Genomic DNA, 23888 nt, shown 5'->3' on the forward strand with positions numbered 1-23888 from the left:
ACATGAGTTAGGGTTAGGGCTGGGGCTCACTGTGTGTTCTGGTATTGCATATGCAAAGCCATTTTTCAGACATGATAGAGCTCCATCCCTGACGGAATGCTCACTGATGAACGTTCTGTTGATGATGCGGATGGAATGCGAGTGGCCAATATGGAAGAGACTGGCCTTCAGATTGTAAAGATTACATTTAATTTACAGGTCAATACACATGATTTTGATCATTTTTTTTTCTGATTATGTATTGCTATCCAGGACAAGTCCAAAATAAAGTTGGTACTTTGTTTTGTTCAGGAACAACACTAGACCTTCATAGATTTGGTACTTGAACAAAAATGTATGATTTTTTCAGAATTATAAAATTATGTTCAGAAATAGCAATGGAAATCCAAGTATCCTCCCACCCCTCTAAAATGTACTCCTGTAATACCGATAACACATTTTACTGAAAAACGTATTGTTTTAACAAGCATGGAATCGTTTCTTTAGCTTCAGCACTCCAGTGCCACGGCTGCAGGGCAAGGAGGGCTGCCTGCGTTATTGTTTCTGTATTTCTCTCTTAGCACAACCCACATTCGTACATGTCCCTTAACACTTTGCTAAAGGGTTTATCCTTCCACCACTCTGTAAATGCACTTCCTGTCCAGCAAATATTAGGAATCCACCTGAGCTGGGGAAAGCCCTATTCCCTGCTGCACAGCAAGTGAGTTTATTGTGTGGTGGAAGGAAAACTAAACAAAATATCAACATCAAAATGATAAAGGAGAAAGGTCCCGTCCTAAAGGCTCCACATAGATTTGGCAATGTTTTTTTTGCATATAGATTTTCTATATACAAAAATAAGAATATCTGATTCACTGGGATACAGGGCTGGATAAAGAAAACCACACACACACTTTTTTTTCCCCCCAATGATGAGCCTTTATTAAACACAAAATTAGTTTTGACAGATGCTTTACATTGTCATCTGCTATGCAGTACAAAAACAAAGTTAAGAAAAAAAACTAAACTAAGACTGAATTTCATATCCCAGTGGATCCAGGTCTTTATCCAGCAGCAGGAGTGAAGATTCCCTCAGCTTCCGCAGAAACTTCCTCAGCTCTTCCTTTGAAAACACCTGGAAAGAGGAAGCAGCAGCAGCAGCATGCGTTGAATTTCCATGTCAATCTGCTTGTGAGTGTACAGTATGGCAGTCAACACATGCTCTCCCCATGCAACTGCAATGAGCAGCAGGGTGCAGGTGGTTTCTGCTTTTGATAGGATGTTATAGCACTGTATAGCGCTGCTGGGTTTTGCCATGCAAAGCACCAATATGATTGGCAGCGGGGGGGCGTACGTTACGTATGTGTGGAAACGCTTCGTATTTACCTGGTAGAGCTTCTGCTGCTCGGAGGAGACGATGTCGGCGAGCCGGAGACACTCCTGGTGCTGCTCAGTGTTGTGCAGGACGCTGTGCAGCAGGAAAGCCATCATGGGCAGACACAGCCTCCGCAGCAGGGTCATCTGATGGGAGCGCTCAGGGTCCGCCTCCGCGTCCTGCACACAACACAGGAAAGAAACTGTCATCTTCCTGCAGCGGCTCAACACCAAAGGAACCCATGCGATTAGCTGCAGCAGAGTGTGACCCCCTTTGCTCTTATCTGACCTCACAACCCTTAGCGATGACCTTGTAAAACAGTCCCTGTCCGGACTAGTCAGGTACTCGGTTTGTTTGGAGCATTCAAATTCAATATGCTTTCACACAAACCAAACTGCACCCTGTTTTGAAATACACTACCCAAACCAGCCACGTGTGTATGTACTGTACTGTACTGTACTACACCCTCCAGACAGGTCCGGCCAGGCAGCCTCACCTCTCTGACATCCACCATCCAGCCTCCGTCAACAAACAGCAGCACGTTGTAGATCCGGTCTCTGACGTCGTCGGTCAGCGCTTCCAAACGCCCTTTCCAGTTCCTACAGTCCAGCTGTGGAGGAGATTTTCACGTAAAACACAACAGGACTAGAATTCAATCACTGATATGCACAATCATTTATTTTACATTTATTTATTTTTATTTATTTATTTATTTATTTTTTTTGCAATGTCCAAAAAAAAAAAAAAAAAAGGCCAAGTTGTTCACCTCTTTGGACCCAGGAGGTGACAACAGAGGTCAGTGAGCTGCCGGCTACGGACAGACAGATACACTGGGCTGTCCGGCTGAGCTAATATTTCATACCATAGAATTTCCAGATAATACTGTGTCAATTGAGCACTTAAAACATATGGCCGTGGCAAGAGGAAAGGGAACCCTTGATGTCATTCAAACTCATGTACCCCATCATTTTTAAAGTACAGAACTGCAATTCCCGCTGTGCCCAGAAAATGCACTGACCTCGTATTCCTTCTCCTTCATCTCGTGCGCCACAGTCTCTGTGAACTTGGCCTGGGAGGAGAGGGTGGGCTTCTGGGGAGGGCTGTTCATGTGCTTGAACCACTCGTTGAAAGCTTCATGGGCCTCCTGGAGCAACAACACAGGACATGAACAGAATCAAATCAGGACTCCCATACCTGTCACCAGAACATCACTCAAAATACAGAAACACAGAGTCCACCAATAAAGAGGCGTGTCAGTGACAACCATCCATCCCCATGTCTGTAAATACAGTGTTCAAGAGCCAGTAATAACATCATGACAAAGTAAATCACGAAGACCTACATACACCAGACATGGACATGATAAACAAGAAGTAAGTTGTGCAAAAGAATGTTTCAGCATTACTGTATAAGCACTTCTTTAGATATAAATAAACTCTGACATACAGTACTTAGACAGACAAACAGGGTGCCTCCATATAATTATCTATATAAAACCAGATTCTAGAACACACTCAATAACTTGTGCCATGGTATGTTTCATCTCAATTGTTTAAGCTGAAGACATAAGGTAGGAGAAACTTTTTTTTTTTTTTTTTTTTTTTTTTTACAGAGAGAGTGCTGAGGGTATGCAATGGGTTACCTAGCCAAGTTGCTGCTGCTGAATTATTGAGGTCCTTTAAGACCTGACTTGACAAAGTTTTGAGATCAACCAGTTACTAAGAACCAGACGAACACCAACGGGCCCTACGAGCTTGTTGGTACATTTTCTTGTGTTCTTCTGCATTTAAAACTGTGGCGTGTTTGTGAAGCCCTGCACTCTCTCCCTGTCGCAGGTAATGAACTCCTCAGACACGAGCTGCTCACCAGGTAGGCTCGGATACACAGGTGCTCTCGAATGGCATTCTGGTCCTCAGCAGGCAGAGGGATGTCCATTCCTTGCGCCTCCCACTGCTTGTAAATTTCTCGCATGGAGTCCTCTGGGATCTTGGCGAAGACCTCCTTGGCTGCTTCATGCTTCTTAGAACCTTTACAAGGAAAAATACAGCAGATAAAGAAGTGTCTTTGAAAAACTGCCACTCTGTTTACCCAGTGTGATCCCTTTAGGGAACCCCAGTCGTCTCGCTGCTAGCTCACTCCAGCTCAAGTGGAGTTGTACTTAACACAGTAGTGTTTTACATCAGTCTGTCTGATCCTTGACTCATAATAATTACAAAACACAACCACAGCATTCAGAAATGTTTTTAGTGATTTTACAAGCACAAATAAGTGAATAGTACAAAATAACCACCAATACAAATTACATTTTAGCAGACCTGAAGTCAGTTCCATTTGTAATTGTGTAATTCGTAATGAATTGCAGTTACAATGTAATTGTAATTGTAGCTGAACCTTGGTACACCCGCGTAATAGTTATCCCATATAATTGATCAATTCCAGTTCAATTACACACCTTTCCAAGCTTAATCATTCACATTTCCATGTTTTGTTTTTACACTGAGCAATCATTATTCTCTTATTTTCAAAACCTTTTTGGTGACCCCATTTGTTTGAAAAAATGAATTACATGGTATGTGTCTATATTTGTACCTGCGATTATTGCTTGGTTATTTAGAATAAACAGAGTCAATCTGTTGATGTGAGCAGTTTATGTAACTTTTTAGTATAACCAATTATAATTGTAATTACTGCAGCATAACTGTAATTGAACTAAATATCACTGTAATTGTAATTTCAGCAAACAACGCTGCTGTAATTATGATTGTTATTACAACTGACCCCCAGGTGTGCTTTTTAGAAAGAGAAATCAACTTAATTTCCCAGTGGTGAACAGGTCCTGGCCAGGTTCACAGAGAAGTGGAGAGAGACAGCCAGACCCCCCTGCCCCTCAGCCACACTCCTGAGTCCGAGTCTCAATCAGAACTCACCCAAGAACTTCCTCATGATGGCGTTGCTCTGCTTCAGCGCCTCAGCCCTCTGGGAGGGGTCGAACACCAGCCAGTCAATCACATCGATCTTCCGAAGGTCCTCCTGGAAACAACACCACCACACAGATTTACACATCTCTCTCAACCACTGCCTGCCCTAAATGATCAACTTTGCAGGAGGTATTTTGGAACATTTGGGCTGGTTCCATAGACCTTGAAGAGCACTAGTCTCGGACCATCCTTCCTACTGCGGGGTTACATTAGGCAGTCCAGGACAGTGCTAATTTGGGGTCTGCAAAACCAGAGAATATCTTACGATGTGTTAGCAACGTTTGGAAGAGCATCTGTCAGAAAAAGATTAAAAAAAAAAAAAAAAAAGAAAATCCAACCTACTATAAAATAAGTGATAATAATTCTCTTGTCTAGCCCCCTTGCAGTTTTAAACCGCAGGCAGGTCTTGTACTGAACACCCTGTGTAATACACATATCTAGCGCTGATCCACTCGTACTGTACCTCGGAGGTGCCACTATCCAGAGCCAGGTCGTGATGAGAAAAGTCGTCCGCATCTCTCTTGCGGATATTCTCCACCACCGTTTTTGTTACTGCAGCAACATCTAGCCCTGTACATGGGAACAAGCAAACAAAACATACTGGCTAAAGTTACTGTACTTCAGCCACTGGTGTTACTAAATTTTATACAATAATTCAATGTGTTAACACTAGGGTCCCCATGTACAGCTTAGGTTAGGTCTTGTTTAATTACCGTATTCCTTTGAATTTATGAAGCACTTTTTAAACCAAATTATTCTTCTCAAACATGTCCTACGTCTTAAATTTGAGTTTAGTGACGCGTGTTTTACAAATCAAAAACGTTACTGTCCGATCATGAATCCTCCATGACATACAGGCAGCCATTTTCACTTGACATCTCCCAGACTCATTGTCTGGGAGATGTCAAGTGATAAAGAGGACTCTTCCAACTCAGATGAGGAGGACTAGGAGAGAGTCGCTGTTGTTACAGGCATGTTCATTTACCAATATACAATATGCATTACCAACATGCCTAATAGATGAGTGTTCCTTTGTATAAATTGGTCTTATATGTGTTGTATCTTATTAAATGCATCTTTATTTGATGTTTTATTTTTTTCCTCAAATTGAGGGTGGGAAATTTGGGCTGTGTCTTAAATTCGATGGAATACGATACTTGGTATTATCATCACTAAAATCCAAATGATAAAGAACGGCAGTGTTGATATTTCGCCGCTGTGTAAAGCAGCGATCATGCTCCAATTGAAACCCTCAGAGGTTGTTTTGAGGCGGCTTCTTACCTGCTTCCTTGGCCAGTTCCAGACAGTGTTTCCGTTGATCGGTCTCTGTGACACACTCCAGAAACTCAGAGTACTGAGCGATCGCCATGTCTGCAGGCAAGTGGCTCACATAAAAGGCAATCAGGTCTGTGTGCTTCTTGTTTACCAAAACCTACAGAAAAAAAAAGATCATCTATTGCTACAGCACAAGGGTGATGGTGCCACGGTATAATGACCGATTCCTGTCAACCAGGACCCATGAATAACAAGACAAGCTGAAACTGTGTTTAAACACAGGAATGTATTTCCAAAGAAGATACCTGGATATAGGTCTTCAGAATGTCCACAGAAACCTCCTCCTGTAAAAGAAACACAATTAAATTATGTTTAACAGATATTATTATTATTTTTTTTTTTATGCATCTAGCCTCCCTCCCTCAACATCAACCCTTTAGACGGGTGTTTAAAGGCACCTATGCAATAAGCATGGGCAACAGAAGGACCTAACATGCATGCTCCGCCCACCTTGATCTGCATCAGAAGGATCTTACATGCACGCTCCACCCACCTTGATCTGCATCAGAAGGACCTAACATGCACGCTCCGCCCACCTTGATCTGCAACAGAAGGACCTAACATGCATGCTCCGCCCACCTTGATCTGCATCAGAAGGACCTAACATGCATGCTCCGCCCACCTTGATCTGCAGCAGAAGGACCTAACTTGCATGCTCCGCCCACCTTGATCTGCAACAGAAGGACCTAACATGCACGCTCCGCCCACCTTGGTCTGCATCCCCAGACTGCGGAAGAACAGGATCAGGTGAGTCATGAAGCGCAGCAGGTGAGAGGGGAGGGCAGGCTTTCCATGGGACAGCCAGTCACTGAACTCCTCCATCAAACCTAAAGCACAACAAACAAAATCACACAATGCCAGAGAATGAGAAGAGCTGGTAAAACTCATCTTCCGCGGCACACATGTCCGGAAACACTTTATCTACTGCATGATTTCACAGCTAAAATGCAACACCTCATCTCAATAGGACGGAGCACCAGGCTCTGTGCTGGGATGCAAACACAGCCCTACTTGGCTCTTGTATCACCTCCCCTAACCCTAACCCTAACCCTAACCCTAACCCTAACCCTAACCCTAACCCTAACCCTATTAAAAAAACAACCACCACCACGGCTTGTTTTCTTTCTTCCTTTCTTGGCATATGAAGCTAACAAATAAATAAATACCTAAATGCTAAATGTATATCCTGGCAGCAAACGTCTTTCCTTACCATCGAGATCTCCCAGGATGATGAATTTTTGAATGACGTGGTAATGCTCCGTTGTTTCCTCCAATACCCTCTTAATAAAACAGGATGTTAAATTGAAGATCAGTGTCAGTTATCTCAAGTCAGATGATACAGTTTACAACATGTTATTTTTTTTTTGGTGGGGGGGGGGGGGGGGGCACAAATCTTGGCCCAGGTTGTTTTTTTTGCAATGATTGTAGTATTTTTCTAAATCAGACACCAACAACAGCATTAGGAATTCAGTAAGACTGCACGTTAAGGATGACATTACCTCTTATATAAAAAACCATACAGTAAATCATATTTGCGGCAAACAAACAAACTAAAAATAAAAATAAATACTGTGTACTTGTTTTACTGTCGTCTTGCTAATCTGTTTAGCAACACGATCATTTTAAGTATACCTTTAAAAACCTTTAGAAATCAACACGTACCTTTTTCTCTGTTGCTTTTAGTTCTTCAAATACCCTTTCCAGTGTCCAACTAAAAAGAAAAACACGAGCAGGACTAGTTATTCAAGGGTCTTTGTTGGAAGTAATCTCTTAAACAGACACACACATACACAAACAACTGACTGAAAACTTTGCAAAGCTATAATGTCAAAGGAAGTCTTCGCTAAGGAAATAAAACTAATAAAAAAAAAAATTATAAAAGAATAATAGAAAACAAAGGATGACTGTTAGTTGTGCCCTGCGGCTCACTCACTCACTTTGCTTCCCTACCCTGCGGCTCACTCACTCACTTTGCTTCCCTGCCCTGCGGCTCACTCACTCGCTTTGCTTCCCTGCCCTGCGGCTCACTCACTCACTCGCTTTGCTTCCCTACCCTGCGGCTCACTCACTCACTTTGCTTCCCTGCCCTGCGGCTCACTCACTCACTCACTTTGCTTCCCTGCCCTGCAGCTCACTCACTCACTCGCTTTGCTTCCCTACCCTGCGGCTCACTCACTCACTTTGCTTCCCTGCCCTGCGGCTCACTCACTCGCTTTGCTTCCCTACCCTGCGGCTCACTCACTCGCTTTGCTTCCCTGCCCTGCGGCTCACTCACTCACTTTGCTTCCCTACCCTGCGGCTCACTCACTCACTTTGCTTCCCTGCCCTGCGGCTCACTCACTCACTTTGCTTCCCTACCCTGCGGCTCACTCACTCACTTTGCTTCCCTACCCTGCGGCTCACTCACTCACTCACTTTGCTTCCCTACCCTGCGGCTCACTCACTCACTTTGCTTCCCTACCCTGCGGCTCACTCACTCACTTTGCTTCCCTGCCCTGCGGCTCACTCACTCACTTTGCTTCCCTGCCCTGCGGCTCACTCACTCGCTTTGCTTCCCTGCCCTGCGGCTCACTCACTCACTTTGCTTCCCTACCCTGCGGCTCACTCACTCACTTTGCTTCCCTGCCCTGCGGCTCACTCACTCACTCACTTTGCTTCCCTGCCCTGCGGCTCACTCACTCACTCGCTTTGCTTCCCTACCCTGCGGCTCACTCACTCACTCACTTTGCTTCCCTACCCTGCGGCTCACTCACTCACTTTGCTTCCCTGCCCTGCGGCTCACTCACTCACTTTGCTTCCCTGCCCTGCGGCTCACTCACTCGCTTTGCTTCCCTGCCCTGCGGCTCACTCACTCACTTTGCTTCCCTACCCTGCGGCTCACTCACTCACTTTGCTTCCCTGCCCTGCGGCTCACTCACTCACTTTGCTTCCCTACCCTGCGGCTCACTCACTCACTTTGCTTCCCTACCCTGCGGCTCACTCACTCACTCACTTTGCTTCCCTACCCTGCGGCTCACTCACTCACTTTGCTTCCCTACCCTGCGGCTCACTCACTCACTTTGCTTCCCTGCCCTGCGGCTCACTCACTCACTTTGCTTCCCTGCCCTGCGGCTCACTCACTCACTCGCTTTGCTTCCCTGCCCTGCGGCTCACTCACTCACTTTGCTTCCCTGCCCTGCGGCTCACTCACTCACTCACTTTGCTTCCCTGCCCTGCGGCTCACTCACTCACTCACTTTGCTTCCCTACCCTGCGGCTCACTCACTCACTTTGCTTCCCTGCCCTGCGGCTCACTCACTCACTCACTTTGCTTCCCTACCCTGCGGCTCACTCACTCACTTTGCTTCCCTACCCTGCGGCTCACTCACTCACTTTGCTTCCCTACCCTGCGGCTCACTCACTCACTTTGCTTCCCTGCCCTGCGGCTCACTCACTCACTCACTTTGCTTCCCTGCCCTGCGGCTCACTCACTCACTTTGCTTCCCTACCCTGCGGCTCACTCACTCACTTTGCTTCCCTGCCCTGCGGCTCACTCACTCACTCACTTTGCTTCCCTGCCCTGCGGCTCACTCACTCACTCACTTTGCTTCCCTGCCCTGCGGCTCACTCACTCACTTTGCTTCCCTACCCTGCGGCTCACTCACTCACTTTGCTCCCCTACCCTGCGGCTCACTCACTCACTTTGCTTCCCTGCCCTGCGGCTCACTCACTCACTCGCTTTGCTTCCCTGCCCTGCGGCTCACTCACTCACTCACTTTGCTTCCCTGCCCTGCAGCTCACTCACTCACTTTGCTTCCCTACCCTGCGGCTCACTCACTCACTTTGCTTCCCTACCCTGCGGCTCACTCACTCACTTTGCTTCCCTACCCTGCGGCTCACTCACTCACTCACTTTGCTTCCCTGCCCTGCAGCTCACTCACTCACTTTGCTTCCCTACCCTGCGGCTCACTCACTCACTTTGCTTCCCTACCCTGCGGCTCACTCACTCACTTTGCTTCCCTGCCCTGCGGCTCACTCACTCACTCACTTTGCTTCCCTGCCCTGCAGCTCACTCACTCACTTTGCTTCCCTGCCCTGCGGCTCACTCACTCACTCGCTTTGCTTCCCTGCCCTGCGGCTCACTCACTCACTTTGCTTCCCTGCCCTGCAGCTCACTCACTTTGCTTCCCTGCCCTGCGGCTCACTCACTCACTTTGCTTCCCTGCCCTACGGCTCACTCACTCACTTTGCTTCCAGGTACTCTCGGGGCAGCTCCTCCAGCTGATGCAGCGCGGTTCCCGAGGAGCAGATCTCCTGCTCCACCAGCGTGTCCACCAGCACCCGGAAGTACGCCCACACCGTGTCCTCCCATGAGTCACACACTGGGAGCAGCTGTACCAGAGCAAGAGAGAACATTCAAACACCTGCCTTGTGAGAACCAGCTCCCTCTGCTCTGTTAAATTAAACACCTGCCTCTGTGAGAACCAGCTCCCTCTGCTCTGTTAAACACCTGCCTCTGTGAGAACCAGCTCCCTCTGCTCTGTTAAACACCTGCCTCTGTGAGAACCAGCTCCCTCTGCTCTGTTAAACACCTGCCTTGTGAGAACCAGCTCTCTCTGCTCTGTTAAACACCTGCCTTGTGAGAACCAGCTCTCTCTGCTCTGTTAAACACCTGCCTCTGTGAGAACCAGCTCCCTCTGCTCTGTTAAACACCTGCCCTGTGAGAACCAGCTCCCTCTGCTCTGTTAAACACCTGCCCTGTGAGAACCAGCTCCCTCTGCTCTGTTAAACACCTGCCTCTGTGAGAACCAGCTCCCTCTGCTCTGTTAAACACCTGCCTCTGTGAGAACCAGCTCCCTCTGCTCTGTTAAACACCTGCCTCTGTGAGAACCAGCTCCCTCTGCTCTGTTAAACACCTGCCTCTGTGAGAACCAGCTCCCTCTGCTCTGTTAAACACCTGCCTCTGTGAGAACCAGCTCCCTCTGCTCTGTTAAACACCTGCCTCTGTGAGAACCAGCTCCCTCTGCTCTGTTAAACACCTGCCTTGTGAGAACCAGCTCCCTCTGCTCTGTTAAACACCTGCCTCTGCGAGAACCAGCTCCCTCTGCTCTGTTAAATTAAACACCTGGGATGGAAATAAGACCCCCATTGCACAGTAGTTTGATCCATTCCTGGTTTTACTATGAGTTTAATCAGATGCACATGAGCTTGTTACCTATTCACTGTGGCTAATCAGGCTTGTAGTGAAACCTGAAATGTGAAACTGTAGTGAAACTGCTATGCAATGGGAGTCTTATTTCCATCCCGACGTGTTAACAAGGGCTAGATCACTGAAATAATCAATATGCCCAACTAAGACATGAAATAAAATGAGTAACAGAATTGTGATGTGTCAGTAATACCTGTTTAAGATTTCCGCTGAGGGCTGCGTAGATGGCTCGTTCATACCGGTTGAACTGCTCCTGCAATACGAACATGTATTAAACGCAGAAATGCTTTTAAAACAATGCTCATCACCACAGCTTAGGAAATGTAAGTGCAAAAAAATACATACAACAACCTAGACAATAAAATACAATTACAATTCTCTAGAAATAAAATGCAATACTCAAATAGTTAAGAAGATTCTTTGTTATTATTATTCATGTTTTAAAGCCATCTTTAAAACTGTACCATCTACTAGATTAGATTGTTTTTAACACTGTGATTCTCTGAACAAGACCAAATAAAAGGACTATATTTCCAAAGCGTTTACTCCACTTGAATTAACTCCTATTTTTTGGAATGGAGAAAAACAACATAATAATAATAATAATAATAATAATAATAATAATATGAATAATAATAATATGAATAATAATAATAATAATAATAATAATAATATGACAAAGCCAGACCCAAAACAACTAGGTAATAGCGCTGTCAGGTTGTTTGCTTCTCATTCGGTAACATTAACATTGTTGTTGTTAAAAAAAATAGTAGTTTAAAGATTCGAGTAAACGCTTTGAAAAGATGGCCCAGTGTCTCTTACATCCTCCGCCATCCTCCAACAACAGGTTTTCCAAACACAGCGATGAGGGTTCCCCTCCACGGGCTGCAGCTCCACCCCTGCAATGACATGCAAACAGAGGCTCTTACACGCCTTACAGTCTTTGTTGAACACTTTAAAAAAGTACATATGTGTCCCACAAATAAAAATGGTGCTAACTTCCTTACTTTTGCAACGAGGTGAACAAAACAGGATTTACAATTTACTGACACGTTGGATCTGCTCATCCACATTGTCAGATTCCTCCTCGCGATACTCGAGTCACTCTCAAATGTATTTTAAGTAGAAACGGTTTGAACAGCCATTCAATTCTTTCTACCTTAAGGGGTTAAAGGACTAGGGTCTAAAAGATGAGTATTTCACCTACATGTGACGGCAAAAAATGTAATATTTACTATGGTAGTTTCACCTTTAATGAAACTACCATCGGGGTGAATTTGCAGAACTTGTATTACTGCATTCTAATAGTTTCCATGCGTATTAAATCCTATGTAGGCCCACTCTGCTATTCCTAATCTACATTAATGACTTAGATTCTGGTATAGTAAGCAAACTTGTTAAATTTGCAGACGACACAAAAATGGGAGGAGTAGCAAACACTTGCAGCAGCAAAGGTCATTCAAAATGATCTAGACAGCATTCAGAACTGGGCAGATATATGGCAAATGAATTTTAATAGAGAAAAGTGCAAGGTACTGCACGCAGGCAATAAAAATGTGCATTATAAATACCATATGGGAGATACTGAAATTGAAGAAGGAATGTATGAAAAGAACCTAGGAGTTTATGTTGACTCAGAAACGTCTTCATCTAGACAATGTTGGGAAGCTATAAAAAAGGCCAACAAGATACTCGGCTATATAGTGAAAAATGTTGAATTTAAAATCAAGGGAAGTAATGTTAAAACTTTATAATGCATTAGTAAGACCTCATCTAGAATATTGTGTTCAGTTCTGGTCACCTCGCTACAAAAAGGATATTGCTGCTCTAGAAGGAGTGCAAAGAAGAGCGACCAGAATTATTCCTGGTTTAAAAGGCATGTCGTATGCAGACAGGCTAAAATAATTAGTCTAAAAGAAGACTACGCGGCGATCTGATTCAAACATTCAAAATCCTAAAAGGTACAGACAATGTCAACCCGGAGGACTTTTTTGACCTGAAAAAAGAAATAAAGACCAGGGGTCACGAATGGAGATTAGATAAAGGGGCATTCAGAACAGAAAATAGGAGGCACTTTTTTACACAGAGAATCGTGGGAGTCTGGAACCAACTCCCCAGTAATGTTGTTGAAGCTGACACCCTGGGATCCTTCAAGAAGCTGCTTGATGAGATTCTGGGATCAATAAGCTACTAACAACCAAATGAGCAAGATGGGCTGAATGGCCTCCTCTCGTTTGTAAACTTTATGTTCTTATGTTCATATGTTCAATTTTACTCATTTATAAACTTCCATGTAAATATTTAATACTCGTTGGCAAAATTCTCATTATAGACCCTCGTCATTTAAAACATCAAAAAACAAAAAACAAATCTTGTCATAATTCACACATTTCATACACTCGATCACTGAAATAGTGAACTACAACACATATTCACCTCCGCTGATGTTTGGGTCATGGTATAGCTTCCACCCCTCCAGTGTCGCTGCTCTCCAAGCTTGACCACAGCGCTTACAAAGACGCTGAGCCTTCAAATAGAGCAAATGTGTCAGATAGCTGCAATTTTATTGAAGCCATGTCAATGCTAACCAGTTGGAGAATATTGAACATTGCAGAAGTTCTACTTCAAAGGGTATTCGAACAGTGAATAAGCAAACTAAATAATAATCAATTTGACAGTTATTCAAACCAGGTCTGACCTCATTCACCAAGGCGAGACAAAAAAACCCAGTACTTGCATGAATCCTAGTCATTTTTAACACAGATTCCCCCCAGAAAGTCCCACTGATCAGGCAGCCATGTGTAACTTGTAAAGATTACTTTTGAATGACAAGCGAAGTGCAAGGAATCAGTGAGAGTAGGGAGTCAGTGTTTCCTTGAGAAGAAAGCAAGTGGCTTTGTATATTAAAGTACTGATGGCTTATCATCTACAAACAGTCAGTGAATTGATGCTGAACAGCTGCATTGCTGGACCCTGACTAAAGGCACCTTGTCCAAGATGGTCAAGTGTTTTCGCCCACAGGAAGCCCTGGAGCGGCTCAGATGAGAGCTGCACTCACCTCCTCTGTCATGCCGGCTCGGATGAGGGTGAAGAGGTATTTGAGCATCCTGATATCGTCCTCCCTGTCCAGATCAGCCAGAGGCAGCTTCTGCCTGACCGGAGCATCGGGGTCCTGCATACAAACACAGCTCAGCCTGTATCCACTGGAGACAGCATGCAGGGCTATTCCCACTGGAGAAGACTTGTGCAAATGTTCTCATCTCTTATTTGCAACAGCATTCTCACTGGTCCTTATTGGTGGGCTTAAGATGCTTTTATGATCTTCGCTGCTTGATATTATTTATTCTATAAAGTGAGGCTGGAACCATGTAATTGAGCCCATGTAAGGAAAACTCAGGAACAAATGGCAGGTTACACAAGACTGTCAGCACAAAGATAAAGAGAACAGTGAAAATGTTGCAAATACTAATTGGAAATAGCAGTTTGCTACATGTATAGTTCAGAATGGATACTATACAAAATAAATGGCATATAATCTGTATTTTGAACATTAAAACATTAGTGTCAAGCCTTTCGATTGAATCTAGGAAAGGGTACAATAAAGCAGATGTCTTTCTGAATTGATACCAGTTCAGTGACCAGCGGGCGGCTGAACCCTGCGTGCGACGGGGTTCTTCTCTGCTTCAGGGTGTGCAGCGTATTCTCCCTGCAATAAAACAAACGCAGGAGAGTTGCAATGAGTGTGCAGCGTATTCTCCCTGCAATAAAACACACGCAGGAGAGTTGCAATGAGTGTGCAGCGTATTCTCCCTGCAATAAAACACACGCAGGAGAGTTGCAATGACTGATTTAGTATCTGAAACCCAGGGTGCACAGAGACTGTTCAGGACATACAGTTCACATTCAAAGCTGCTGAAAATAATTTTACATACGCAATTGTAGCAAAGGTTATTTACCAATAGACCGATTTGGCATAGAACTCGATGTTATCAGAAAAATCCCCGATTTCATCTTTGGCGATGGTTTCCAGCCAGTCTACAACAATCTGCAAAAAAAGAAATAATAATAAATGCAACTGAAGCAAGCCAGCCCTCCTACATCACCCTGGCAGTGTGGGTAGGAGTGAACAGAGAGCCATACTAATTCAAACAGGGAGTTATTGTCACATGCAAAGTTATGCATGCACTGTCACAGAGTGACAGACAGGTGGTGCTAACAGGATAGTAATGCATGCACTTTCATTTTTATAATTTGATGATTTTCCTGATGTACAGAGAAGCTCATTTTATTTTACCAGGGTATTGGAAACATTTTCTTATAATGACCTGTAGCTTTATTTAGACTGCTGCTTCTGCTGTTCATAAACTGGTTAACCTCAGTTTGGGACTGCCTTCACTACTAATACTACACATGCATATAGTATACCATTAGATTGAATACAATCACTACCTGGCTCTGACGAACCAGAGAGTCTCTTTGAAACAGATTTTCCACGATCACCTTTTCACTCTCACTTGGTGCCTAAAACCAAAACCAAATGCAACAATCAATAAACAATAACAATAATTCACACATATGAACAGCACTTCCTAACACTCCCTTCTTAGGTTAACAGTATCCCAGGTGCAGCGACGCACTACACATACACTCCAGTATCCTGCTACAACAGCTACATGTTCTGTGCACACACATTCCTTCCTTCCTTCATTGGCTGTTGATTCCCTTGTGAGGAGATGGACAGCTGACATGCCCAGGCAAGTATAAGCAAGAGTTGCAATGAAAGGCTTTTGGGTTGACTTACAGCAGCATCAATCATTACGTCATCTTCGAGAGCAGACTGGATTCTGTCCCTGGAAGAGAAATCAGGAGCCTAATGTAATTCAGCTCAGGCATGTTTCAAGTAATAAATGGACATGTCCTTAAATATACATACATTGAAAGTTATATTACAGCAAACTATCACCACTAGGCTTATTAGATTAGATTAGTTACAGAACACCCTGCATTGTTCACAACAAATGCAAAACTTTACCGGTGTCCTGTGTATCACAGAGTTATATTTTATTGAATAAAAATCCCAGTCATTTTCTTATTTTTTGTTCACACATCCTAGGTAAACCAGCAGGAGAATGAAACCCAACATTATTCACAAATTCCACCCCCCGTTCCCACCACAGCCATGTGATGTGAGCACCAGCTTTGTTGCGCGGATTTGGACACAGACAGGTTTCAGAGAGGGACAGGAGAGGTCTGTCCTGATGAAGGCTGGTATTAATTTGGATACAGACAGGTTTCAGAGAGGGACAGGAGAGGTCTGTCCTGATGAAGGCTGGTATTAATTTGGATACAGACAGGTTTCAGAGAGGGACAGGAGAGGTCTGTCCTGATGAAGGCTGGTATTAATTTGGATACAGACAGGTTTCAGAGAAGGACAGGAGAGGTCTGTCCTGATGAAGGCTGGTATTAATTTGGATACAGACAGGTTTCAGAGAGGGACAGGAGAGGTCTGTCCTGATGAAGGCTGGTATTAATTTGGATACAGACAGGTTTCAGAGAGGGACAGGAGAGGTCTGTCCTGATGAAGGCTGGTATTAATTTGGATACAGACAGGTTTCAGAGAAGGACAGGAGAGGTCTGTCCTGATGAAGGCTGGTATTAATTTGGATACAGACAGGTTTCAGAGAGGGACAGGAGAGGTCTGTCCTGATGAAGGCTGGTATTAATTTGGATACAGACAGGTTTCAGAGAGGGACAGGAGAGGTCTGTCCTGATGAAGGCTGGTATTAATTTGGATACAGACAGGTTTCAGAGAGGGACAGGAGAGGTCTGTCCTGATGAAGGCTGGTATTAATTTGGATACAGACAGGTTTCAGAGAAGGACAGGAGAGGTCTGTCCTGATGAAGGCTGGTATTAATTTGGATACAGACAGGTTTCAGAGAAGGACAGGAGAGGTCTGTCCTGATGAAGGCTGGTATTAATTTGGATACAGACAGGTTTCAGAGAGGGACAGGAGAGGTCTGTCCTGATGAAGGCTGGTATTAATTTGGATACAGACAGGTTTCAGAGAAGGACAGGAGAGGTCTGTCCTGATGAAGGCTGGTATTAATTTGGATACAGACAGGTTTCAGAGAGGGACAGGAGAGGTCTGTCCTGATGAAGGCTGGTATTAATTTGGATACAGACAGGTTTCAGAGAAGGACAGGAGAGGTCTGTCCTGATGAAGGCTGGTATTAATTAGTAAAATACGTTTGGTTTCATCCCCTAGGCTGTGTGAATATAAATATCAAAAACAGTTGCTGTGATGTTGAAAAATGCACAGCAAAGTAATGCATCTGTTGTAAACACTAACTAACCCTTTCAGCTCAAGGTGAACTCAACACAGCACCTCAACAGATAAGAATATCATGAACACCAAGAGTCATCTAATGCGGAAGAAAACAACATGTTTTCTCTCTGAAATGTTTTTTATGTAATGTTCATTCATGTGATGTCACAGTAGATAGACAGACCTGTACAGTGAAGTTAGCAGCCTCCATGTCACCATTTCCTGCTGTAGCAACCACAGCATGCTGGCGGTTTGGGAGAATTTCTGTTGCCCTGGCGTCGCTCTCGTAACGATTTTTTTCAGCATGCCCACCTAAAACAAACCCATTGTTAAAAGAAAGTCTTACAAAATGCCTTGAAAAGAGAAACTTGGCACAGTAGTGGTTGACTGGTTCTAACACTGATGATCCAATCATCATAAAGGATCTATTTTTTGATATCCTTAACCTTATGGTTCATATTGTCTTGACCTTCGACAGACGCACACACAGTAATCCCCGATGGGCCCGTCTCTGTACCTGTTCTTCACAGATTGTCTCGTACTCTTCTATCAGATCAAAGATCGCACTGGAGGAATGCCTCAGATAAGACTGTAAGAATTCAGGAAACATGCTGAAGGAAGCTGAAATGGACAGAAAAAGCAGGGGAACGAATGAGTAATTCAACACGGTCGATGGCTTCTTTAACTGCATGCATCTTTATTCAATTCATAAAAACAGACTTAAAGCCAACCTGTGCTAAAGGTCCTCAGCAACTTTAATTACAATGGATGAAGCAATGATCTACTGCAGATATACTGTAAACCATGACATATGCGCCCAAACGTAGCAGGGACAGAAATACGACTCCCACTGCTGAGCAGTTTGATCCACTCCTAGTTTTACTAGGAATTTCATGAAACACCCCTGTGCTTGTAACCTATAGACTGGGGCTAATCAAGCTCCTAGTAAACAGAATGCAACAGGAGTGTTATTTCCATCCCTGCTTATGCACTACACCCTCTGTTGTAGGTGTCGCTGCAGATTCTTTTGCACAACACAGGCTATTATTGGCACATACTGTACTCCTGCATTAGGAACACCGCTGCCACATAAAAGCAGGGGTGTAAATACAGCAAAGGCAATAAGGAAGCATGTGGAAGGAGGACTCACCAGCCTCCCCAGGGTCATCCTCTTTCAGCATCACTGCACTCATGGTGACGTCCTCAGTGAAGCTGGAGTCCACCAGGCCGCTCTGCTGGGGGGACAGGTACAGCGTATTGGTCCAGTCGCTGTCATCCAGATTCTGCACCCAGGGAAAGACCATTTTTAAATAATAAGTCACTACCACGACACACTTACCAAGATATTAAAAACCTGTGATGCTGGAGGGTGTTGCCTGTTTTTTTGGTTTTTTTGCCTTTATTCAGATCACCTGCTTACTAGCTGGAGGTATCCCTGAATAAATAATCCTCTACAGATTTATCCAAAGGATTTCGACACAAGCAAGCCATCTCACCAATTCAGACACGCCTCAAATGCGATCCCTTTACTGCCAGTGACTGCGTGGGATATGTGCTGTTCATTTCACCTCAGCAAACCTGGTATTGTATCATTTTTATAACGTGAAGTAGACTGGGTCTCTCCGCGCAGACTGGCGTGCTTACAGTGTTGAACATTCCCTCAGAGACTGCACTGCTGTTGAGAGCGCTGCTCAGGAGGCACTGCTGTTAATACAGCTGGTATTAGTCTTGCGTACCGTAGACAGGTTTCCAAGGCGAGCTGGTGTCTGAGAGTATCGAGGAGACTTCCCTCCCGTTGACAGAATAGCCGATACATCAGGGTGCCTCTTAATAAGAGGGGTAACTGAAAGAGAGAGAGAGAGAGAGAACCAGCAGAGACGGTCAGCTCGAATATAACCAGTTAAAAACCATTAACTGAAGAGCTATTAAACAAAACTTGAATCTATACTGGAAACAGTCCAGCAGGAGCCATTTAACCAGTTTGTAAAGTGCCATTGCTTTTGTTATTGAAATATTTAGACATTTATAATAACTGTTTCCAGTTCATTAACCAATGTACATTTCACAGTGTAAATAGAATACAATATTGCTCATATTTATAAGCATGCATTTGAATGACAGCTTTGGATATCACTTCAAAGCACATTAACTACTTGCACTGTACGTACACGTCTATCACAGAATGTACTTGCAACAAAAATCACTACAAATCAAGAAAATAACTTCAAGCACATGTCGCTATTGTCTAGAGTTCCATGCTCACAACCCCAGAAATGTGTGCATGCTGTAAATGGCAGTAAAAGGTCCCTGTTTGCTGTCAGGTTGAATGGCTGTACATACAGGAGTGTTTGAGAAGTGAGCCTGGAGTTCGGTTCAGTAGCTGCGGCCTGGCAGGGGTTGTGGATGCGCCGGAGACTTCGCATGGCGAGGAGGGAACTGGACTAGGAGTCAAGAAATACAACAAGGTCTCGAGGCACAGTAACAGCATCGATCAACTACTGTGCCGACAGGAATGAGCTGGGTGCTTTATTCCCCCACCACATGACCATCACCATAGAATGAGATCTCTGTCTGGTTTACAATAGAGAAATATTACATTTAGAAAATAAGTTAGGTTCAATACTGCTGGCAAACTTGGTCATTTCAGGCAGCGTTTGTTTGAATATTTGAATACATTGCAGGGATGGAACTACAACTCCTATTGCATAGCAGTTTCACCCATTCCTGGTTTTACTATCAGCTTGATTAGCCACATTGTAGAGGTAACAAGCTCAGGTGTGTGCTTAAACTCATAGTAAAACCAGTAATGGATCAAACTGCTGTGCAATAGGAGACTTATTTCCATCCCTGCACTCAGCTCTAGAGACCTAGGGCAATCAAAGCTCAGTGTCTGTATGGCCGTCAGTTTCAGAACCTGCGGGAAAACAACCGACAGGATGTGTGGAAAACACACAGCAATCACAAGTCATGTTTTTTTCATTATTAGTTTTCAACAATAAGATTATTTTAGTGCCAAGAAAGGGAATGAAAAACTGTAGGGAAGCTGGGAATTTAGTGTGTAGGCATGGAAATAAGGTGTGTCTTATTAAAACGCATAGTAAAACCAGGAATGGATCAAACTGCTATGCAATGGGGTCCTATTTCCATCCCTGGTGTGTGTGTGTGTGTGTGTGTGTGTGTGTGATTTGTCCACAGCTTCAGATTTCCAGACCCAGTAAAGGATACAGAAGACCTTCTTATTGGTACTTCTTCTTCGGGCTGCTCTGGTGACCTCTGTGTCCCTAACGACAGGAGACAGCAACTCATCACACCTGTGAAATACAAACAGGAGACAGCAACTCATCACACTGTGAAATACAAACAGGAGACAGCAACTCATCACACCTGTGAAATACAAACAGGAGACAGCAACTCATCACACCTGTGAAATACAAACAGGAGACAGCAACTCATCACACCTGTGAAATACAAACAGGAGACAGCAACTCATCACACCTGTGAAATACAAACAGGAGACAGCAACTCATCACACCTGTGAAACACAAACAGGAGACAGCAACTCATCACACCTGTGAAATACAAACAGGAGACAGCAACTCATCACACCTGTGAAATACAAACAGGAGACAGCAACTCATCACACCTGTGAAACACAAACAGGAGACAGCAACTCATCACACCTGTGAAACACAAACAGGAGACAGCAACTCATCACACCTGTGAAATACAAACAGGAGACAGCAACTCATCACACCTGTGAAATACAAACAGGAGACAGCAACTCATCACACTGTGAAATACAAACAGGAGACAGCAACTCATCACACCTGTGAAACACAAACAGGAGACAGCAACTCATCACACTGTGAAATACAAACAGGAGACAGCAACTCATCACACCTGTGAAACACAAACAGGAGACAGCAACTCATCACACCTGTGAAATACAAACAGGAGACAGCAACTCGTCACACCTGTGAAATACAAACAGGAGACAGCAACTCATCACACCTGTGAAACACAAACAGGAGACAGCAACTCATCACACCTGTGAAATACAAACAGGAGACAGCAACTCATCACACTGTGAAATACAAACAGGAGACAGCAACTCATCACACCTGTGAAATACAAACAGGAGACAGCAACTCATCACACCTGTGAAATACAAACAGGAGACAGCAACTCATCACACCTGTGAAATACAAACAGGAGACAGCAGCAACCCATTAAGACTGCTGCCAGTTGTTTCACGCCAGGACTGAAGTTACATTCTATTTCATTGGCCTTTCATTTTAGTGAATGGGTAGTTATATTAAGTATTTGTGTTGTGCAGCGACTGTCTGCAGCACGATCGGCTGCCTTGGTGCCAGTATTACTACTGTCCTATTCAGTAGTACCCACAATACAGAGCTGCTAGTACCATTTCCTAAACAAGTACAGAGTAAGGCTGTACTACTAACTGAACAACGATTTTGTGCGCAGAAAGGACGTTTGTGGAATTGAATTATATAACCGCTGTAGAGTACACATACTTTTTTACACTGAGATACTCATTTAAAAGACAGCGTGCAATTATATGCAGGGAGGCCTCTACAACTGCACTGATCCAAACCACATGTTCTCCGACAATAGACAACGAGCCAAACCCATTCACTGGTAACACAGTAAATAAACCCATAAGCACAGCAACACTTATAATAACAACAAAAAAAACCGTTGCAGGGTCTTACCGCTCCATGTTCATTCTGCTTTCAGAACTTCAGTAAAGTTTCATTCACCTATTCCCGCTCGGCTAGACCACTCCTATCGAACTCAGACACAGTCGATAAGAGGCTTAAGAGCACTAAGTAACACAGATCTGAACCTTACGCTGACCAGACCCGCATGCATACCCATTATATATATATATATATATATATATATATATATATATATATATATATATATATATATATATATATATAAATGCACAAGACTAGAAAGATCGATCGATGACATCGAAATTCAACTCTAAGGCATTTTACTAAAGAGCTGCAGCTGAAACAAACAAATCACCATTGAAGATGGTATGCGCTGTTCGCAGTCTTGGCCAGGCGGAGAGCGCCATCTGGCGGTTGAAAAACATATGCATGTACACATGGTTTTTGGCTTGATGCTCTTCAAATAAGGAACGATTCCCTCAAATAAAGAACTTACTAGCATGCCGCCTCTCACGATGCAAAGTCGTGGTTTTAGCCCTCATAACGATGTGGGTGCAGACCAAGACCAGGAAGTGTGAAACAAATCCATGCAATATATATAGATAGATAGATAGATAGATAGATCACTTTGAAAACACTCCTCAGTGTTCCTAATTACATTTCTCAATACCTTTATGGAAAGTCCAGCACTGGTGTAACCTGGTTCAGGAGTCTTGGTGCCGGTTGAGGAGCTGGTTAAACACTGGAGTTTTAAAGTGAATTGTTGCTGTAATCCATTTCAGGTATTTTATAGGCTGGCTGTCTGGACAGTAATTATTAGTTGCAGCTCCCATCTCTAGCTGGTAACCAGATTCTCAGCAGGGTGGGACACTTCTATTTTTTAAATTGGTATTTCTTTGTATGCATTACATTGGGATATGATTTACAGTCTGTTAAGATTCATTTAAATAATTTCATATATAGTGGTTCGGGGTGTACTTACTCTAGTAGGCCTATTGTTTTAAAGGATGGGATTGTAATTGGTTCTGTATCACGTTTTAGCAACGACAGGCAAAAACCGGCCACTCCCTTCCCCTATGAAAACCAGCTTGCCGTTACAATATCACGCTGTATGTGAGTCACACAGCCGTTCTCCTACATCAACCCCGAGCAGTTAGCGGGTATAAAGGACATTTTCAGGTTTGGTTGCAGCTCAGAAAGAAAAATGTAAAAATGTGCTTGTCATTTTTCTGAAATTATTATTATTTTGTTTGTTTGTTTTTGTTTTTATTATACTCATAACATTGTAAATGGCCTATATAGTTGTTATTTTCAACATGGGAGCAATACGATGCTTAAAATTAGTACAGCCTGTAAACACAGTTTTTAATGTCTGGTTTCACCCAGATGATTATGATCATTTCGTGTTAATCGGGGTCTGTGAAACCAGCTGTTAATCTATACAGGGCACTACACCTTTAAATCACCTGGTATGCTTTTGTAATGTAGATACTGCCACCTACTGACAGGATCCAGATGTTAAATCTCAAAGCTGGTGGTTGTATAAACAGATCAGTATGCATATACATGATTCTTTTCACATGCTGATTGGTGCTCAAACAGGAGCTAATTATCCTGCTGCAATACGTGTATCTGGGAATGCAGTACAGCACTGCATCTGTTTTGCATGAAAAACCAAAAAAACACTTCATTACCATAGGAATTATAAAGAGAAGAAAAGCTCTTCTGCAATATTGCAAATCACCATTATCCAGAGCTACCCAAAACAGAATGCGCTTTCAGGATTTGAATCTGATTACATTAAAAAGAAAAGGGATCCATGCACATGTTATGAATTGTCCCTTTTTCAGTAAGTATGAACAATAATTATGCTAAACAACCGAATCCAAACAGTTATGCACTGTATATATACATTAGCAATAGGGAAATATATAATAGATTATGTGTTTTATATAGCAAAGTGATCTATGAGAGATTTCCATGTTTAAAAAAGAACCCAAGCTTC

The 23888-nt window shown here is 43.6% G+C and overlaps 1 protein-coding gene across 2 annotated transcripts; it reads right to left on the reverse strand.

The window, feature by feature from the left end:
* Nucleotides 1-874: 874 nt before the first annotated feature.
* On the reverse strand, nt 875-22056 carry LOC117415080 (nuclear pore complex protein Nup107-like). Of its 2 annotated transcripts, none has more exons than XM_059027668.1 (28): nt 21914-22056; nt 20406-20491; nt 19521-19616; nt 18917-19023; nt 18331-18463; nt 17698-17801; nt 17365-17492; nt 15656-15704; nt 15304-15375; nt 14811-14899; nt 14482-14560; nt 13913-14026; nt 13291-13381; nt 11677-11753; nt 11048-11107; nt 9892-10037; nt 7330-7378; nt 6878-6947; nt 6376-6494; nt 5913-5951; nt 5614-5764; nt 4796-4902; nt 4282-4384; nt 3221-3381; nt 2373-2498; nt 1851-1964; nt 1366-1533; nt 875-1114 (listed from the first exon to the last, which is right to left on the reverse strand). In XM_059027668.1, the coding sequence occupies exons 1-28, from the start codon at nt 21925-21927 to the stop codon at nt 1007-1009; spliced, it is 2760 nt and encodes a 919-aa protein (XP_058883651.1). In that variant the 5' UTR covers nt 21928-22056; the 3' UTR covers nt 875-1006. The 2 variants fall into 2 exon arrangements, with proteins under 2 accessions (XP_058883651.1, XP_058883650.1); XM_059027667.1 differs by lacking the exon at nt 21914-22056 and adding an exon at nt 21716-21905.
* Between the last annotated feature and the right edge of the window lie 1832 nt (nt 22057-23888).

The sequence above is a fragment of the Acipenser ruthenus genome, chromosome 7, assembly GCF_902713425.1.
Source record: "Acipenser ruthenus chromosome 7, fAciRut3.2 maternal haplotype, whole genome shotgun sequence".
NCBI classification, from domain to species: domain Eukaryota; kingdom Metazoa; phylum Chordata; class Actinopteri; order Acipenseriformes; family Acipenseridae; genus Acipenser; species Acipenser ruthenus.